The 15,180-nt window shown below is 33.0% G+C and overlaps 1 protein-coding gene across 2 annotated transcripts in view; it reads left to right on the top strand.

Annotated features, from left to right (window-relative positions):
• LOC139486100 (kelch-like protein 3) overlaps positions 1 to 14,915 on the top strand; it is a 28,626-nt gene extending 13,711 nt beyond the window's left edge. The window contains exons 4-12 of one of the 2 annotated variants that reach the window (XM_071270806.1): positions 100 to 178; positions 991 to 1,014; positions 1,976 to 2,571; positions 3,351 to 3,576; positions 5,399 to 5,506; positions 6,447 to 6,623; positions 7,124 to 7,203; positions 8,902 to 9,079; positions 12,896 to 14,915. In XM_071270806.1, the coding sequence (XP_071126907.1) occupies positions 106 to 178; positions 991 to 1,014; positions 1,976 to 2,571; positions 3,351 to 3,576; positions 5,399 to 5,506; positions 6,447 to 6,623; positions 7,124 to 7,203; positions 8,902 to 9,079; positions 12,896 to 13,077 (1,644 nt within the window). In that variant the 5' untranslated portion in view covers positions 100 to 105 and the 3' untranslated portion in view covers positions 13,078 to 14,915. Of the gene's footprint in view, positions 1 to 99; positions 179 to 990; positions 1,189 to 1,975; positions 2,572 to 3,350; positions 3,577 to 5,398; positions 5,507 to 6,446; positions 6,624 to 7,123; positions 7,204 to 8,901; positions 9,080 to 12,895 lie in introns of both variants that reach the window. The other variant, XM_071270805.1, reaches the window with a different exon arrangement.
• The last annotated feature ends 265 nt before the right edge of the window (positions 14,916 to 15,180 follow it).

The raw sequence follows: 15,180 nt of genomic DNA, 5'->3' as shown, positions 1-15,180 counted from the left end.
TAAGTGTCCCTTTTTCTCAGTAAAAAAGAGAATAACTGCAATATAACTATTTCAGGATGCTGTATGAACATTTTTACAATCAGACCTATTGTTTTATAGGAGAATATGAACACTAGAGTAAGGAACCAGTCTTGCAGTCTATCCCAAGATGCACTAGTCCTTTTAGAAAGTTTACCAGGTATGCATTAAAGAAGATAATAATGTAGGCATCAACATTTAAACCAAAAAAAAACACAACTTAAAGGTCACCAAAACCTTATATATTCCAAAATAGATTGAAATGAAATTGTAAAACAATTATTTAAGGATGTCCTACACAATTGAAATTCATCAAAACATTTCTATCAGTTTGGTCATCTTCAGTGGAGAATGTTTTAAACATCAACATTGGAAAACAATAAGTTTGTATTAAAACTACTAGAGGGGAGATAACTCAATGTTTTTAAACTAACTTATATATCCCTATTGTTACTGATTAGATATAAAATTGAGAATGGAAATGGGGAATGTGCCAAAGAGACAACAACCCGACCATAGAAAAAAACAACAGCAGATGGTCACCAACAGGTCTTCAATGTATGCATATAAGAATAAGGGGATATGGTATGATTCACAATGAGACTACTTTTGAAAATGAAAATAGAATGCATCCATTTACAAGAATACAATGTCTTTAACAATGTTTAATTTAAGATCTAGAATAAGAAGATATTTTATGCTTTGATTGCCAATGAGACAACCCTCCACCAGAGAACAAATAACATAGAAGTTTACAACAACTCGTCACCATAAGCTTGTTGTTTAAATAGTTAAGACTTTTAAAATGTTTAACCAAAACTTAAAAAGAAATGAAGTCATATAGAGATTTTCTGCCATAAATATTAAGTTTTTCAGCGTATGACAATGTAAGCAGGGTTGCAAAATATTAAGTATTTTAAGTTGATAACAATAAATGTTTCAAATCCATTATATCAAGCTTTTGTTTTCCAGGATTATTCAGAAGCGGTCTCCTGAGTGAGTATGTGTTTCGAGAGCAGTCCCATGCATTGACAGTTCTTCATGGTCTAAATGAACAAAGAAAAACAAACACGCTCTGTGATGTGATCATCTGTGTAAAAGATGAGAGATACCCATGTCACAGAAATATTATGGCGGCATGCAGTCCATACTTTTTTGCCATGTTTACAGGTTCGATGCATGGGATTGTGATGCATGATGGGTAGTTTTAAAAGTGTGTTCTTATTAATATTTAGAAATAAAGTCTCCATTATTAACCACAGTCCAAACTAGACAGGCTCATAGTTTTACCATTTGACCCATTATAACTTGCTAGAGTTTATACACCCTGAAGTCTAATTAGACAAAGTAGAAAAATATGATTCCAAATAGTCCCAGATTGTATTGTATTTTTAATGAATTAAATTATTATTTAAGTTTTATATTTCCTCTGTCTTTCTCTATGAGATATTTACTAGTATGTAAAATGGTAATATAAAAAGGCTTTTTGTAGAAAAAATAGTTGTACCTTAAACTTTGTTATCAAACAGATATATTGCAGTAACTTCAAAAAAGGATATAGATATAGGAAGATGTGGTATGAGTGCCAATGAGACAACTCTCCATCCAATTCACAATTTATAAAAGTAAACCAATATAGGCAAGTTGCGGTCTTCAACACAGAGCCTTGGCTCACACTGAATAGCAAGCTATAAAGGGCCCCAAAAAATTACTAGTGTAAAATCATTCAAACAGGAAAACAAACAGTCTAATCTATATAAAAAACGAGAAATGAGAAACACTTATCATATGAACCTCATCAACAAATGACCTCTACTCAAAATTGAATTTCCAAAAATTTTTGGACATTTTTTATTTATTTCAAATTTGAAAGATGCACATTGGAACTCACATGCATATAAGTAGTTTTACAAGCAATTTTTACAGTTTGACTGGTTACTTTGTCATTGTGTTACAGGAGAGATGAGAGAAAGCCATGAAAGAGAAGTCCGTATTGATGGGATTTCACCAGATATCATGGAGCAGTTGATAGATTTCGCTTACACAGCTGATATTTCTATAACACAAGAAAATGCCCAACAGTTACTGTCGGCTGCTAATCTGGTACAAATAAATACCATTATACAAGCCTGCTGTAATTTCCTGGAAGGTGAAATGGACCCTAGCAATTGTCTGGGAATACATTGTTTTGCAGAAGCACATATTTGTGTAGAACTGAGTGAAAAGGCTCGAGTTTATGTTATTGAGCATTTTACTGATGTAGCAAAGCATGAAGAAATTTTACTTCTGCCGAAAGAAAAATTGATTGAATTCATTAGTAAAGATGACTTATATGTTTTTTCAGAGGAAATTGTTTTAGATGCAGTTCTCAAATGGGTCAAACATGATCAGAAACGTAGAATTGCAGAATTATCCGATGTTTTACAGTTTGTCCGTCTGCCGTTGGTCAGTCCTTACTTCCTGTTTGATAAGCTGGATACGGAGGAGCTGTTAATGATGGCTCCAGGGTGTAGAAAGTTTCTTGATGAGGCAATGAAGTACCACATTTTAAAGGTATTAAAACATTCTCTGTATATATGGCCATTTAGTAATAAAATAACCTGGAAACATTAAGTTTCAGAAACTATAAATTGTATTCTCCATTATATTTGTAAAAGCATTACCAAAACATTGTCATTGTCAAACAATGCCCTTAGACAATGATTATGTATCCAGTGGTGTAATATTTATGTATTTTCAATTTTGTAATACAGCTGTTTGACTGATTATATCATTTTCTACATGTTACTTACTATGTGGTAGGACATCCTTGTACTCCATCAAGTATGGGCTACCAAAATTAGTAAAACCTACATATAATCGGTGTAGGGGCAAGTTCACTGTCTTCCAATGATTTTGCTGATGTAGGACACATAAAATAGTTCATGTCCCACCAAATTTGTACCATTTAATAGCTTGATTTTTGACTTATTTACATTGCACTTGTCCCATGACTGAGTACAAGGATGTCCTTCTACAAAGAAAGTAACATGTTAAAAACATGTAAACTCTAGAATCAAAATTGAGTATTATGAAAATAGTCAGCAAATGTAAGGTACTAGAGACAATTGCTTATTTATAGCACACTTTCTATTTTAGGATCGTAGAATCCATGGAGATTTCTTCTCCCCAAGTAGATCGCAGGAGATGTATGGCAGTGGAGACTATTGTTTATTTATAGCACACATTCTATTTTAGGATCGTAGAATGGAGATGTCTTCTCCCCGGGTAGTTCCCAGGAGATGTATGGCAGTGGAGACTATTGTTTATTTATAGCACACATTCTATTTTAGGATCGTAGAATGGAGATGTCTTCTCCCCGGGTAGTTCCCAGGAGATGTATGGCAGTGGAAACCATTGTTTACATCACAGGAGGAGAAATCTACAACAGAAACTATCTTAACTGTGTTGAGGGATACAACCTAGAAAATGGAACTTGGATGAAACTTAAAGATTTACCGTTCTCCAGGTGTCACCACTGTTCAGTAGTGTCAGAAGACATGCACCTTTATATAGCTGGTACCTTAAAAATAGTATAGTATTAGAGATACCGTTACAATGACATCCTTTTATTCTTAAAATTAGAAGGAGCAAATTTATATGAAATCATAGAAAATTTTTATTGAATCTGAAAATAAATGAGTATATTAAGTGGTTTATTGTACTTCATACTTTTGCCACTTTATTTTTCATTTAAGGAATGACTAATATTTTTTCTGCCTATGAAGAAATAACATAAAAAATGTGATGCACACTGAATTACCAGCGTACTGATTGATATATGCACTACATATTTGGCTCACCTGGCCCTAGGCCAAGTGAGCTTTTCTCATCACTTTGCGTCCAGCGTCCAGCGTCGTCGTCTGTCGTCGTTAACTTTTACAAAATCTTCTTCTCTGAAACTACTGGGCCAAATTTAACCAAATCATCATTGGGGTATCTAGTTTAAAAAATGTGTGGCGTGACCTGGCCAACCATCCAAGATGGCTGCCATGGCTAAAAGTAGAACATAGGGGTCAAATGTAGATTTTGGCTTATAACTCTGAAACCAAAGCATTTCGAGCAAATCTGATATTAGTAAAATTGTCTATTAGGTCAAGATCTATCTGCCCTGAAATTTTCAGACTAATCAGACAACCCTGTTGGGTTGCTGCCACCAAATTAGTAATTTTAAGGAAAATTTTGCAGATTTTGGTTATTATCCTGAATATTATTTTGGATAGAGATAAACTGTAAACAGCAATAATGTTCAGCAAAGTAAGATCTACAAAAAAGTCAACATGACCAAAATTGTCAGTTTACCCCTTAAGGAGTTATTGCCCTTTATAGTAAATTTTTAACCATTTTTCAAAAATTTTAGTATTCTTTCAAAAAAAATTTCTTCTCTGAAACTACTGGGCCAAATTTAACCAAACTTTGCCACAATCATCATTAGGGTATCTAGTTTAAAAAATGTGTGGCGTGACCTGACCAACCATCCAAGATGGCCGCCATGGCTAAAAATAGTACATAGGGGTGACATGTAGATTTTGACTTATATCTCTGAAACCAAAGCATTTAGAGCAAATCTGACAAGTGATTAATTTGTTTTTCAAATCAAGATCTATCTGCCCTGAAATTTTCAGACAAATCAGCCCCCAAATTAGTAATTTTAAATAAAATTTTTCAGTTTTTGGTTATTATCTTGAATATTATTATAGCTAGAGATAAACTGTAAACAGTAATAATGTTCAGCAAAATGATCTTCAATTAAGTCAAACATGACCAAAATTTTCAAATGACCCCTTAAGGAGTTATTGCCCTTTATAGTAAATTTTTGACAGTTTAGATAAATTTTTGTAATTTTTATTAGAAAATATTGTCCACTGTAATTACTGGGCCAAGTTCATTATAGATATAGATAATTGTAGCTACAAGAATGTTCAATTAAGTAAGATCTACAAACACATCACCATCACCAAAACACAATTTGTCATGAATTTATCTGTGCCCATTGTTTAATATGCGCATAGACCAAGGTGAGCGACACAGGCTCTTGAGAGCCTCTAGTTTATGTTATTGTGAATAGAAAGAAAAATATTACAATCAGTCCTGATGATTTGATTTTGAATTCCATTTTCAGCTGGTGTAAATCACAAAAAAACGTTGATGAAGTCATGGTAACATGACAAAATTATGTCTATGAGCTAAAAGACAAAACACTGTCAGCCAATCAGAAGATTTTTCACATCCAAAATTAAATTATTGATAGATGTTTGAGGTCCAGTGTTGAAGATAATTGTTTTGCTATATTTAAGCTGGTTGTGTGACAATTTACCCAGAGTTTTTTGTTATATTTCAGGTGGTTGTAACAAAGAGAAGGTTGTTGTCAACAATGTAATGAGATATGAGAGATATCTAGACAAGTGGATCAAGGTTGCATCATTAAATACTCCTCGGGCAAAGTTTGGTAAGTGTATAAAGTTGGCATCATTTAATACTCTGGGGCAAAGCTTGTTGGATTGATAAACTTGACATCATTAAAAATTACACAGACACAGTTTTATCATTAAGTTAATCACAGTGGTATAATTAAAAATTGAACAGGCAAGCGGATTTAGTGGCGTCATTAAGGTGGTACCCAACACTACAGGGAGATAACTCTGTAAAATCAGCTAAACGTTTTAATTAAGTTGTATTGTAAAGTGAAAATTAAGCTTCTCAATGATCAAAATTGTTGTTTGTCAAACTGCTATATAACCAGTGTAAATTTTTCTGACAAAACGGTTGGTTCAAAATTTTTGAAATTTTTATATGCTTGTTTTAGTAAATACTTTGTCAAAATTTTATGAAAATTAAACGAGCCAAATTAATTTTAGTGAAAGTGTTGGGTACCACCTTAAATACTCCACTAGCAAAGTTTGATATTAAAGTGGATCATAGAATACATCATAAAAAAAAACCTGCTGAAAAAAGTTTACAGATTTTTATTTGTTAAAGTTGGTTGGTTGGTAAAGAAAAGTATATCTAACAAGACGTAAAAATGTTGTAGAATAAAATGTATGTATCAGCTTTCTAACTATATTTTTGTTAGGCTTTTTGATCATCATTTCTGAAATTTTAGTTTAAAATATTATTGCCCAAGTAATCCAGAAGGGGAGGCACTAGCTTTCTTCTACACATATGACAGCCTTTATGTGCAGTTGGCTAATTAGTGAAAAGTATTATTTATTAATTTCACAATAGATGAAAAGAGAAAGAGCTAGTGTTTTCTACAAGTTGAACACATTTATGGTCCTCTGCAACACGGATACCGGTAGTCCATAAAAGTCATGATGAAATTTAATAAAATTTTAGGGAAAGGATTTTCAATTTAGTGTTAACTATTATGTTAAGTATGTATATTGTAGCTATGGCTGCTTTAGATGGTTATATTTATGCCATTGGTGGATTTGATGGGACGTCCAGGTTGTCCACTGTAGAGAAGTACTGTCCTAAGACAAACAAGTGGTCATTTGTAGCCTCATTGGCCCTACCTACATCAAGGATTTTTGCTGTTGGTCTGAATGGATTCCTATATGCGGCTGGTATGTAAGTCAAGGAATATAGCTAATATGTTGGTTGTATTGGAAGGAATTTGTAAATTTACTTGTATTATTTGTATACTATCAAACATGCAGTAATAAAGAAATTTAACTATAGTTTTAATTTTCCTGAAATATTGATTTTCAAAACAACCATTTACCAAAATAACTGATCAAATAAGAATGATTTGTACATTTTACATTATTAGTAAAGGGATATAAACAATGTACATTGTATTTAAAGCCTGCCCTATGTAAAATGTAGGCTTCCCTGGTGCATTAATGACAACAAAACCCGTGTTTTTAGTTATTTAGGAAAACCTTAAAATACAATACAGCTATCTCTCAATTTGTCTTACAAGAATCCACAAAATTAAATTATTTAATATCCCCCCAAAATTTAGTTCCCATTTTAGAAATGAATCCCAATTATCTAGCACTTACAATAGGTATATGAATATAGACACTTTTAGTTACTATAGGTTTTATTTATTTCTACCTAGGAGGTGATGTAGATCCAGGAAACTCAACAATGGTGGACGCTTTTATAAGATATAATCCTGTCTGTGATGTCTGGGAAAATGTAAGTTTTATTTTCACTGTCGTGTTAATTAATGTCAAGTGTAGGAAATATGAAATTCTCTTTTCTCATGGCTAAAAATGAAGGAATCTTCTTTCTCTACAGGAAATATCACTAGAGGTTAGTGATAGATTTGATATAAATTGGCTTATTATATGGATATCATATCACTTAGGTTGATAATTATAGATTATTACATGGCAATTCATATGACCCTGGTATCAGCCCTAGACTCCCATATCAAGCCAAGAGGGCTTAATATGGGTCATGGGCTGATACCACGGACCATATGGAAAATGACATGATTTAATCTATTTATCACATATTTTCAAGCAAGAGAAAAAAGATAGCAAATTATGTTTGATATTTTCAACAAAAATTTAAAAAAAACATTTAACAAAAAAAAAATAAAAAAATGTATCACTGAGTTTACAAAGTTTGTATCACAGTGAGTAAACAAAGTTTTTTGAAAAGTTAAGCAAATAATTAACAATAAATATATTCATGCTCAGAATTGTAAACATTAAACGACTAAAAGTGTTAAATTTCCAATTAATGCTAAGGAATAATACACCTTATCGCTACTATGATTTGGAAACGTGTTCCGCTTGAACTTTCGATGTCTTCAACTTCGTACTTTATTTGGCCTTTTTAACATTTTGGGATTCGAGCGTCACTGATGAGTCTTTTGTAGACGAAACGCGCGTCTGGCGTATATACTAAATTTAGTCCTGGTATCTATGATGAGTTTATTTTATACAACAATCACTTTTCCATTGTGGCGTCATATATTTTCTAAATTCTCTATGACGTCAAAATTTTACGGGAATTTTTGTGATTTCATGCATAGTCATTTGATCTGTGAGAAACCTTTCCTGATTGCCTAGCTGCTTCGGATAACAACTTGTTTACTGGAAGTTAAACTCTGGGGCTCGATATATGGATTTCGAGGGCTGATATCGATATTGGGCCCGAAGGCTGATAACCATCCTTGACTTTCGGCTATTAATGGCCATAGAAAAATGTACATATCAGTTCAAAATATGTAATAAATCATTGTATCATCCTCAACAAAAGTCAATATTTGTATAATGTCTGGTCAGTTACTTAATGAGTAGCTTCCCTTTATATTTATATCTCTTTACAGGGTAAGCATTCACTGTAGACTGTATTTGTTACAAATAGAAGATGGATGTTAAGGATATACATTAACCTTTTTAGTCTTGTATGATTTTTAATATTAGTTTCTTGTGTATAATTTGGAGTTTAGTATGACATCCATTATCACTGAACTAGTATAAATATTTGTTTAGGGGCCAGCTGAAGGATGCCTCAGAGTGCGGGAGTTGTTTCTGGCTGCATTGAAGACCCATTCCTCATTTCTATTTTCAATTTTATTGGTTACCAATTATCATAAAAGCACAAAAGACATCCCTTAAGCTCAATGTTAAGAGAATTTTCAAATCAAAGAGTTCAAACATAGGAAAAAGTTACAACTTGAAAATTTCCAATGAAGGGAATTATATAACAGGCTTATAATTGAGTATGCCAAACTCCAAAAAGTAATATTCTTCATGTCAGGCTCACATTTTGAACTTACAAAATGATCAGCTTCTCTTGTACTGTTATGTGTTTCTGATAGCTGTGTTGACAGTTTGTTCATGAAAAATGTCAAACTTGTATGAAAACTATATTTTCCAGTTAAAAAATATGTCATTCTCGAGAGCAGTCAGTGGACTGGTTACCTTGAAAGGGAAGATATATGCTGTAGGTGGGATAACAGAAGGAGTGTATTCCAGTAAAGATTTAGAATGTTATGACCCAGACACAGATGTATGGACATGTCTGTCTCCTATGATGGAGTCACGGTTTGATCCAGGTGAGCTAAGTCTTTTCCCATAACTTTTTTTATTTATGATCCATAAAGAAAAGTATATAATGATGACTTGCTGTTCATCTTGTTTTCAGACTTACAAGATAAAAAAAATTTCATTGCACTCTTGTTTTGACAAATTTTATATCTGTTTCGGACCATATGAGTATTTGGATGGTCATTACCATATGCGTATACTCATTCGGTTATTAACGGGCCGGAGCAAATGAGAATTTGGACCGTAGGGGTAATTAACCGGATTTTTGTGACAAAAATGTCGGTTATTGATTTGGGGATGTACGGCGGGCGGCCGGGCGGCCGGGCGGCAATTAAATGTTGTCCGTGCATTAACTCATGAACCGTTCAACCAAAGCTTTTAAAATTTTAATATGTTGTTACTGACAACTAAATGAAGGTCAAGTTCAATAATGGCGATTTTGACTTTTACCGTTCAGGAGTTATGGTTCTTGAAAGATTGAAAAATGAAGTTTCCAGTCGTGTCCGTGCATTAACGCATGAACTGTTCTACCAAAGCTTCCCAAATTTTAATATGTTGTTACTGATGACAAAATGGAGGGCAAGGTCAATAATGGCGATTTTGACTTTTACCGTTCAGGAGTTATGGTTCTTGAAAGATTGAAAAATGGAGTTTCCAGTCGTGTCCGTGCATTAACGCATGAACTGTTCTACCAAAGCTTCCCAAATTTTAATATGTTGTTACTGATGACAAAATAGAGGTCAAGTTCAATAAAGACGATTTTGACTTTTACCGTTCAGGAGTTATGGTTCTTGAAAGATTGAAAAATGGAGTTTCCAGTCGTGTCTGTGCATTTACGCATGAACTGTTCTACCAAAGCTTCCCAAATTTTAATATGTTGTTACTGATGACAAAATAGAGGTCAAGTTCAATAAAGACGATTTTGACTTTTACCGTTCAGGAGTTATGGTTCTTGAAAGATTGAAAAATGGTGTTTCCAGTCGTGTCCGTGCATTTTCTCATGAACCATTCAACCAAAGCTTTTGAAATTTTTATATGTTGTTACTGATGGCAAAATAGAGGTCAAGTTCAATAATGACGATTTTTACTTTTACCGTTCAGGAGTTATGGTTCTTGAAAGATTGTAAAATGGCGTGTCCATTCACGTTGTTGCATTTACTCATGAATCATTCAATCTAAGCTTTTCAAATTTTAATATGTTGATACTGATGACAAAATGGAGGTCAAATTTGATATTGACGATTTTCACTTTCACCATTCATCAGTAATGGTTCTTGTGATATTGCCAGGACACAAATAAATATTAATAAATCCGGTTTGCTGTCGTTGTGACAGCCTCTTGTTTTTTTTTAAATTATAAAAGTTTCAATAATACAAAACTTTATCTAAAAAAACAATGATGGTTACATGACAATGTATTATTTTTATAATTCAAATTCTAAGTAAAAATCAAATATTGATGCGATAGTTAGTTTTCATTGCAAATTACATTCTTGCATGTAGGCTTGGGGTGACATTTACTTCCACACGGTATCATAGCTTTTTTGCATTTGCAAGTCTTGGTTGTGCACGATCCTTTTCATTTACACCTTTTGTTTGCGAGTGAAAAGCTAGCCTTTTTATAGCTGTGTACAGTAATACCGAGGTCTTGGGCCATTCCGATATGTCTACAGTGTTTTAAAGAAGCTCTAGATCTCAAATATTGAAGCATGACTGCAATACACCATACTCATAAGATATATAATACTTCCATGCTTAAATAAACTATGTTACTTTCCGGTGACTTCTTGTGTAATGGTTCATTAAGAATTTTTTTTAAGTCGACATATTGCCATTCACTCGTAATTACAAATCAGTAATGACCATCGGTATAAAATGTGATTATTATTGTTTTGACAAGTAAGTAAAATTAACTGTGTGAAACTTCTAATTTCTATTTAGCTAATTGTTTTATTATTATATAATAATAAAATTACCTATATGATAGCGTCTTTTTAATGAACAGTGATACATTTGTACCATATGAAGAGTTTAGAAGTATTAAAAGTAAACTGTAACAGAGTGTTAATTACCCTGACCATACGCGTACCCATATGATCCGGAACATATCCACATCCATTCGAACAGTTAAAAACTTGCATTTGTAAACTGAAATATCAAAGTAAATTATTATGTTTGTGAACACAACTCCAAATTTAAGAAAAATGGGATAACATGTTTTAGATCATGCACATATATATGTATGTTAATTTTTAGTGTCAATTGATATTACACCATCTATAAACAAGATATACATTTTGTAGTTCTAGCACAATTGTAGAAATGATAATTTACCACCATCATACATTGCACACTTAAGTGATAATAAAATCTTCTTTATTATATATTTTAATCTGAAATTTTAAGATCCTATAATGGTAAATAATGCAATGTGAAACATTGTTTATGGTACTTGTGAAAAAAAAATGCTACTGTAAATTCAGATATTATTGCATGTTTAAGGGGGCTCGCGGGTCTAAATTAATTTTTATGCCCCACCTACGATAGTAGAGGGGCATTATGTTTTCTGGTCTGTGGCTCTGTTCGTCTGTGCGTCCGTTCAGGTTAAAGTTTTTGGTCAAGGTAGTTTTTGATGAAGCTGAAGTCCAATCAACTTGAAACTTAGTACGCTTGTTGCTTATGATATGATCTTTCTAATTTTAAAGCCAAATTAGACTTTTGACCCCAATTTTTCACGGTCCACTGAACATAGAAAATGAAAGGGGGAGTTTCAGGTTAAAGTTTTTGGTCAACGTAGCTTTTGATGAAGCTGAAGTCCAATCAACTTGAAACTTAGTACACTTGTTGCTTATGATATGATCTTTCTAATTTTAAAGCCAAATTAGACTTTTGACCCCAATTTCACGGTCCACTGAACATAGAAAATGAAAGGGGGAGTTTCAGGTTAAAGTTTTTGGTCAAGGTAGTTTTTGATGAAGCTGAAACATAGAAAATGAAAGTGGGAGTTTCAGGTTAAAGTTTTTGGTCAAGGTATTTTTTGATGAAATTGAAGTCCAATCAACTTGAAACTTAGTACATATGTTCCCTATAGTATAATCTTTCTAATTTTAATGCCAAATTAGATTATTACCCAATTTTTACAGTCCATGGAACATGGAAAAGGATATTGCAAGTGGGGCATCCGTGTACTTTGGACACTTTCTTGTTTTATTTAATATAGGATTTCGCTATGTTTTTCTATAGATGAACTTTATCTTATACTTAATAAAAAAATGAAATAAAAAAATGGGATCACTGTTCATTTACGCTCACAATCTGCCTTCCAAAGAAGCATACATTTTTGTTAATGTCCTTTTTTTCTGTTGAACTAATAGGAGAAAAAGCGGTAATATCGAAATAAAAAAAGAACTAAATTACAGAAATCGCTTAAATTTTACAATTATTTAGTTTCTGTACAGCTTATTCGAAAACAACAATTATAATAAATATAGGTCACCGATGAGTTAAAAAAGATATTTTAATTTTAATGGCAAAAAATGGCATTTTTGCACCAAAGGGAGATAATTTGGAACTTTTTCCATGATATCTACATTTTAAAAGTCACTTGGGGCCAACGTGAATTGATTTTTTTGGAATGATTTTTGTACCATATGATAAAGTAACAACTTCTTAATGTAATTAATAAAATTTGTAATGAAAAATAAATGTTTTTTTCTAAAAATCTTATACCTGCGAGCCTCCTTAAACAATAATCAAACATGCAAGTTCATTTATTGATATTTTAGAAACATCTTTTGATTTATTTGTTTTCAAATTGATAATAGGAGTAACAGCATTTAACAACCAGATATTTGTGCTTGGTGGTAATGATGGAGGGAACTCATTCTACTCAAACATTGAAAGTTATGACACTACGGAGGACAAATGGAAAGTGATGGCATCATTAACTCTGCCCTATGGAAGATGTAGGTTCACAGCTGTCGCCATGGGAACACAGCAGACATGATATTTCGTGGAGAGTGTGTGAAGAATGTAAGCTTTTTCTAGTTGAATGAGAATTTTGCGACTGTGTGGAAACTATCATTTGTATATGAAATGAAAGGAAGAAGTTTTGAAGAATATTTTTGTTACAAGTCATTTCTTCACCAGAAAATGAATTTTCAGATTTGTTTTTTTTACCCCACTTAGGAGCATTATGTTTTTCAGTATTTGTATTCGTTCATTTGATCATTCTTTTGTCTTTTACTGTCCAATGAAGATAGAAAATTATAGTGTGAGTGGGGCATCTGTGTACTTTGGACATATTCTTATTTTTTTCTCTCATTATTCCTATACCCAACATTATTTTCTATGACATTATTTGATGAGTTTGTGTTCTTTGGTATTTCTTTTGTTAGTTCCCTTCTATTTTGTATGTGCTTTTTGACATTGTATAGTCAGTTTGTCTTCCAATTATGAGTTTAATTGTCACTTTAGTATTCTTTGCACACAAAGATAATGAGTATTGTCTATTTGTTAAGGACCTTATGGTGACTATAGTTGCTAACATCTACTTCATGGTCAGTAATGGTCTCTGTAGGAAAGTTGTCTCACTGTCAATAGTTAAAAAAGGTACAACTTATTATTCTATACGCTAGACGTATGTTTCCTCAACATAAGTAGACATAAGAAAATGTGGAATGAGTGCCATAAACAGATCTCCATACATAAGACTCATTTGTGACGCTCAGATCGAAATAGTTAGAAAGCAAAACAATTATAAACTTGAAGAGCATCGAGGAAGTACATCACAACTCCTTTTTAGCTCACCTGACCTGAAAGGTCAAGTGAGCTTTTCTCATCACTTGGCGTCCGTCGTCCGTCGTCCGTAAACTTTTACAAAAATCTTCTCCTCTGAAACTACTGGGCCAAATTCTACCAAACTTGGCCACAATCATCTTGGGGTATCTAGTTTAAAAAATGTGTGGCTTGACCCGTCAAACCAACCAAGATGGCCACCATGGCTAAAAATAGAACATAGGGGTAAATTGCAGTTTTTGGCTTATAACTCAAAAACCAAAGCATTTAGAGCAAATCTGACATGGGGTAAAATGGTTGATCAGGTCAAGATCCATCTGCTTAGAAATTTTCAGACAAATAGGACAACCTGTTGTTGGGTTGCTGCCTGTGAAATGGTTATTTTAAGGAAATTTTGCAGTTTTTGGTTATTATCTGGAATACTATTATAGATAGAGATAAACTGTAAACAGCAATAATGTTCAGCAAAGTCAGACCTACAAATAAGTCAACATGACCAAAATTGTCAGTTGACCCCTTAAGGAGTTATTGCCCTTTATAGTCAATTTTTAACAACTTTTCGTCATTTTTTGTAACTTTTCTAAAAATCTTCTTCTCCAAAACTACTTTGCCAAATTTAACCAAACTTAGCCACAATTATCATTGTGGTTTATAGTTTAGAAAATGTGTCCGATGACCCAGCCTACCAAACAAAATGGCCGACATGGCTAAAATTAGAACATAGTGGTAAAATGCAGTTTTTGCTTTATATCTTTGAAACTAAGACATTTAGGGCAAATCTTTCAAGATTTAAATGTCCATCAGAATAAGATATATCCCCTCACAAATTTTGAGTTGAATCCGACAACCTGTTGTTGGGTTGCTGCCCTAAAATTGGTGATTTTAAGGAAATTTTGCAGTTTTTGGTTATTATCTTGAATACTATTATAGATAGAGATAAACTTTAAACAGCAATAATGTTCAGCAAAGTAAGATCTACAAATAAGTCAGCATGATCAAAATTGTTAGAGGACCCCTTAAGGAGTTATTGCCCTTTATAGTCAATATTGAACAACTTTTCGTCATTTTTGTAACTTGTATAAAAATCTTTTCTAAAACGACTTGGCCAAATTTAACCAAACTTGGCCACAATCATAATACTAGGGTATCTATTTTTATGCCCCACCTACGATAGTAGAGGGGCATTATGTTTTCTGGTCTGTGCGTCCGTTCGTCCGTTCGTTCGTCCGTTCGTTCGTCCGTTCGTCCGTCTGTCCCGCTTCAGGTTAAAGTTTTTGGTCGAGGTAGTTTTTGATGAAGTTGAAGTTCAATC

This window comes from Mytilus edulis, chromosome 8, assembly GCF_963676685.1.
Source record: "Mytilus edulis chromosome 8, xbMytEdul2.2, whole genome shotgun sequence".
NCBI lineage: Eukaryota > Metazoa > Mollusca > Bivalvia > Mytilida > Mytilidae > Mytilus > Mytilus edulis.
The sequence above is the reverse complement of the archived record's forward strand: the minus strand, read 5'-3'. Positions and strand labels throughout refer to the sequence as shown.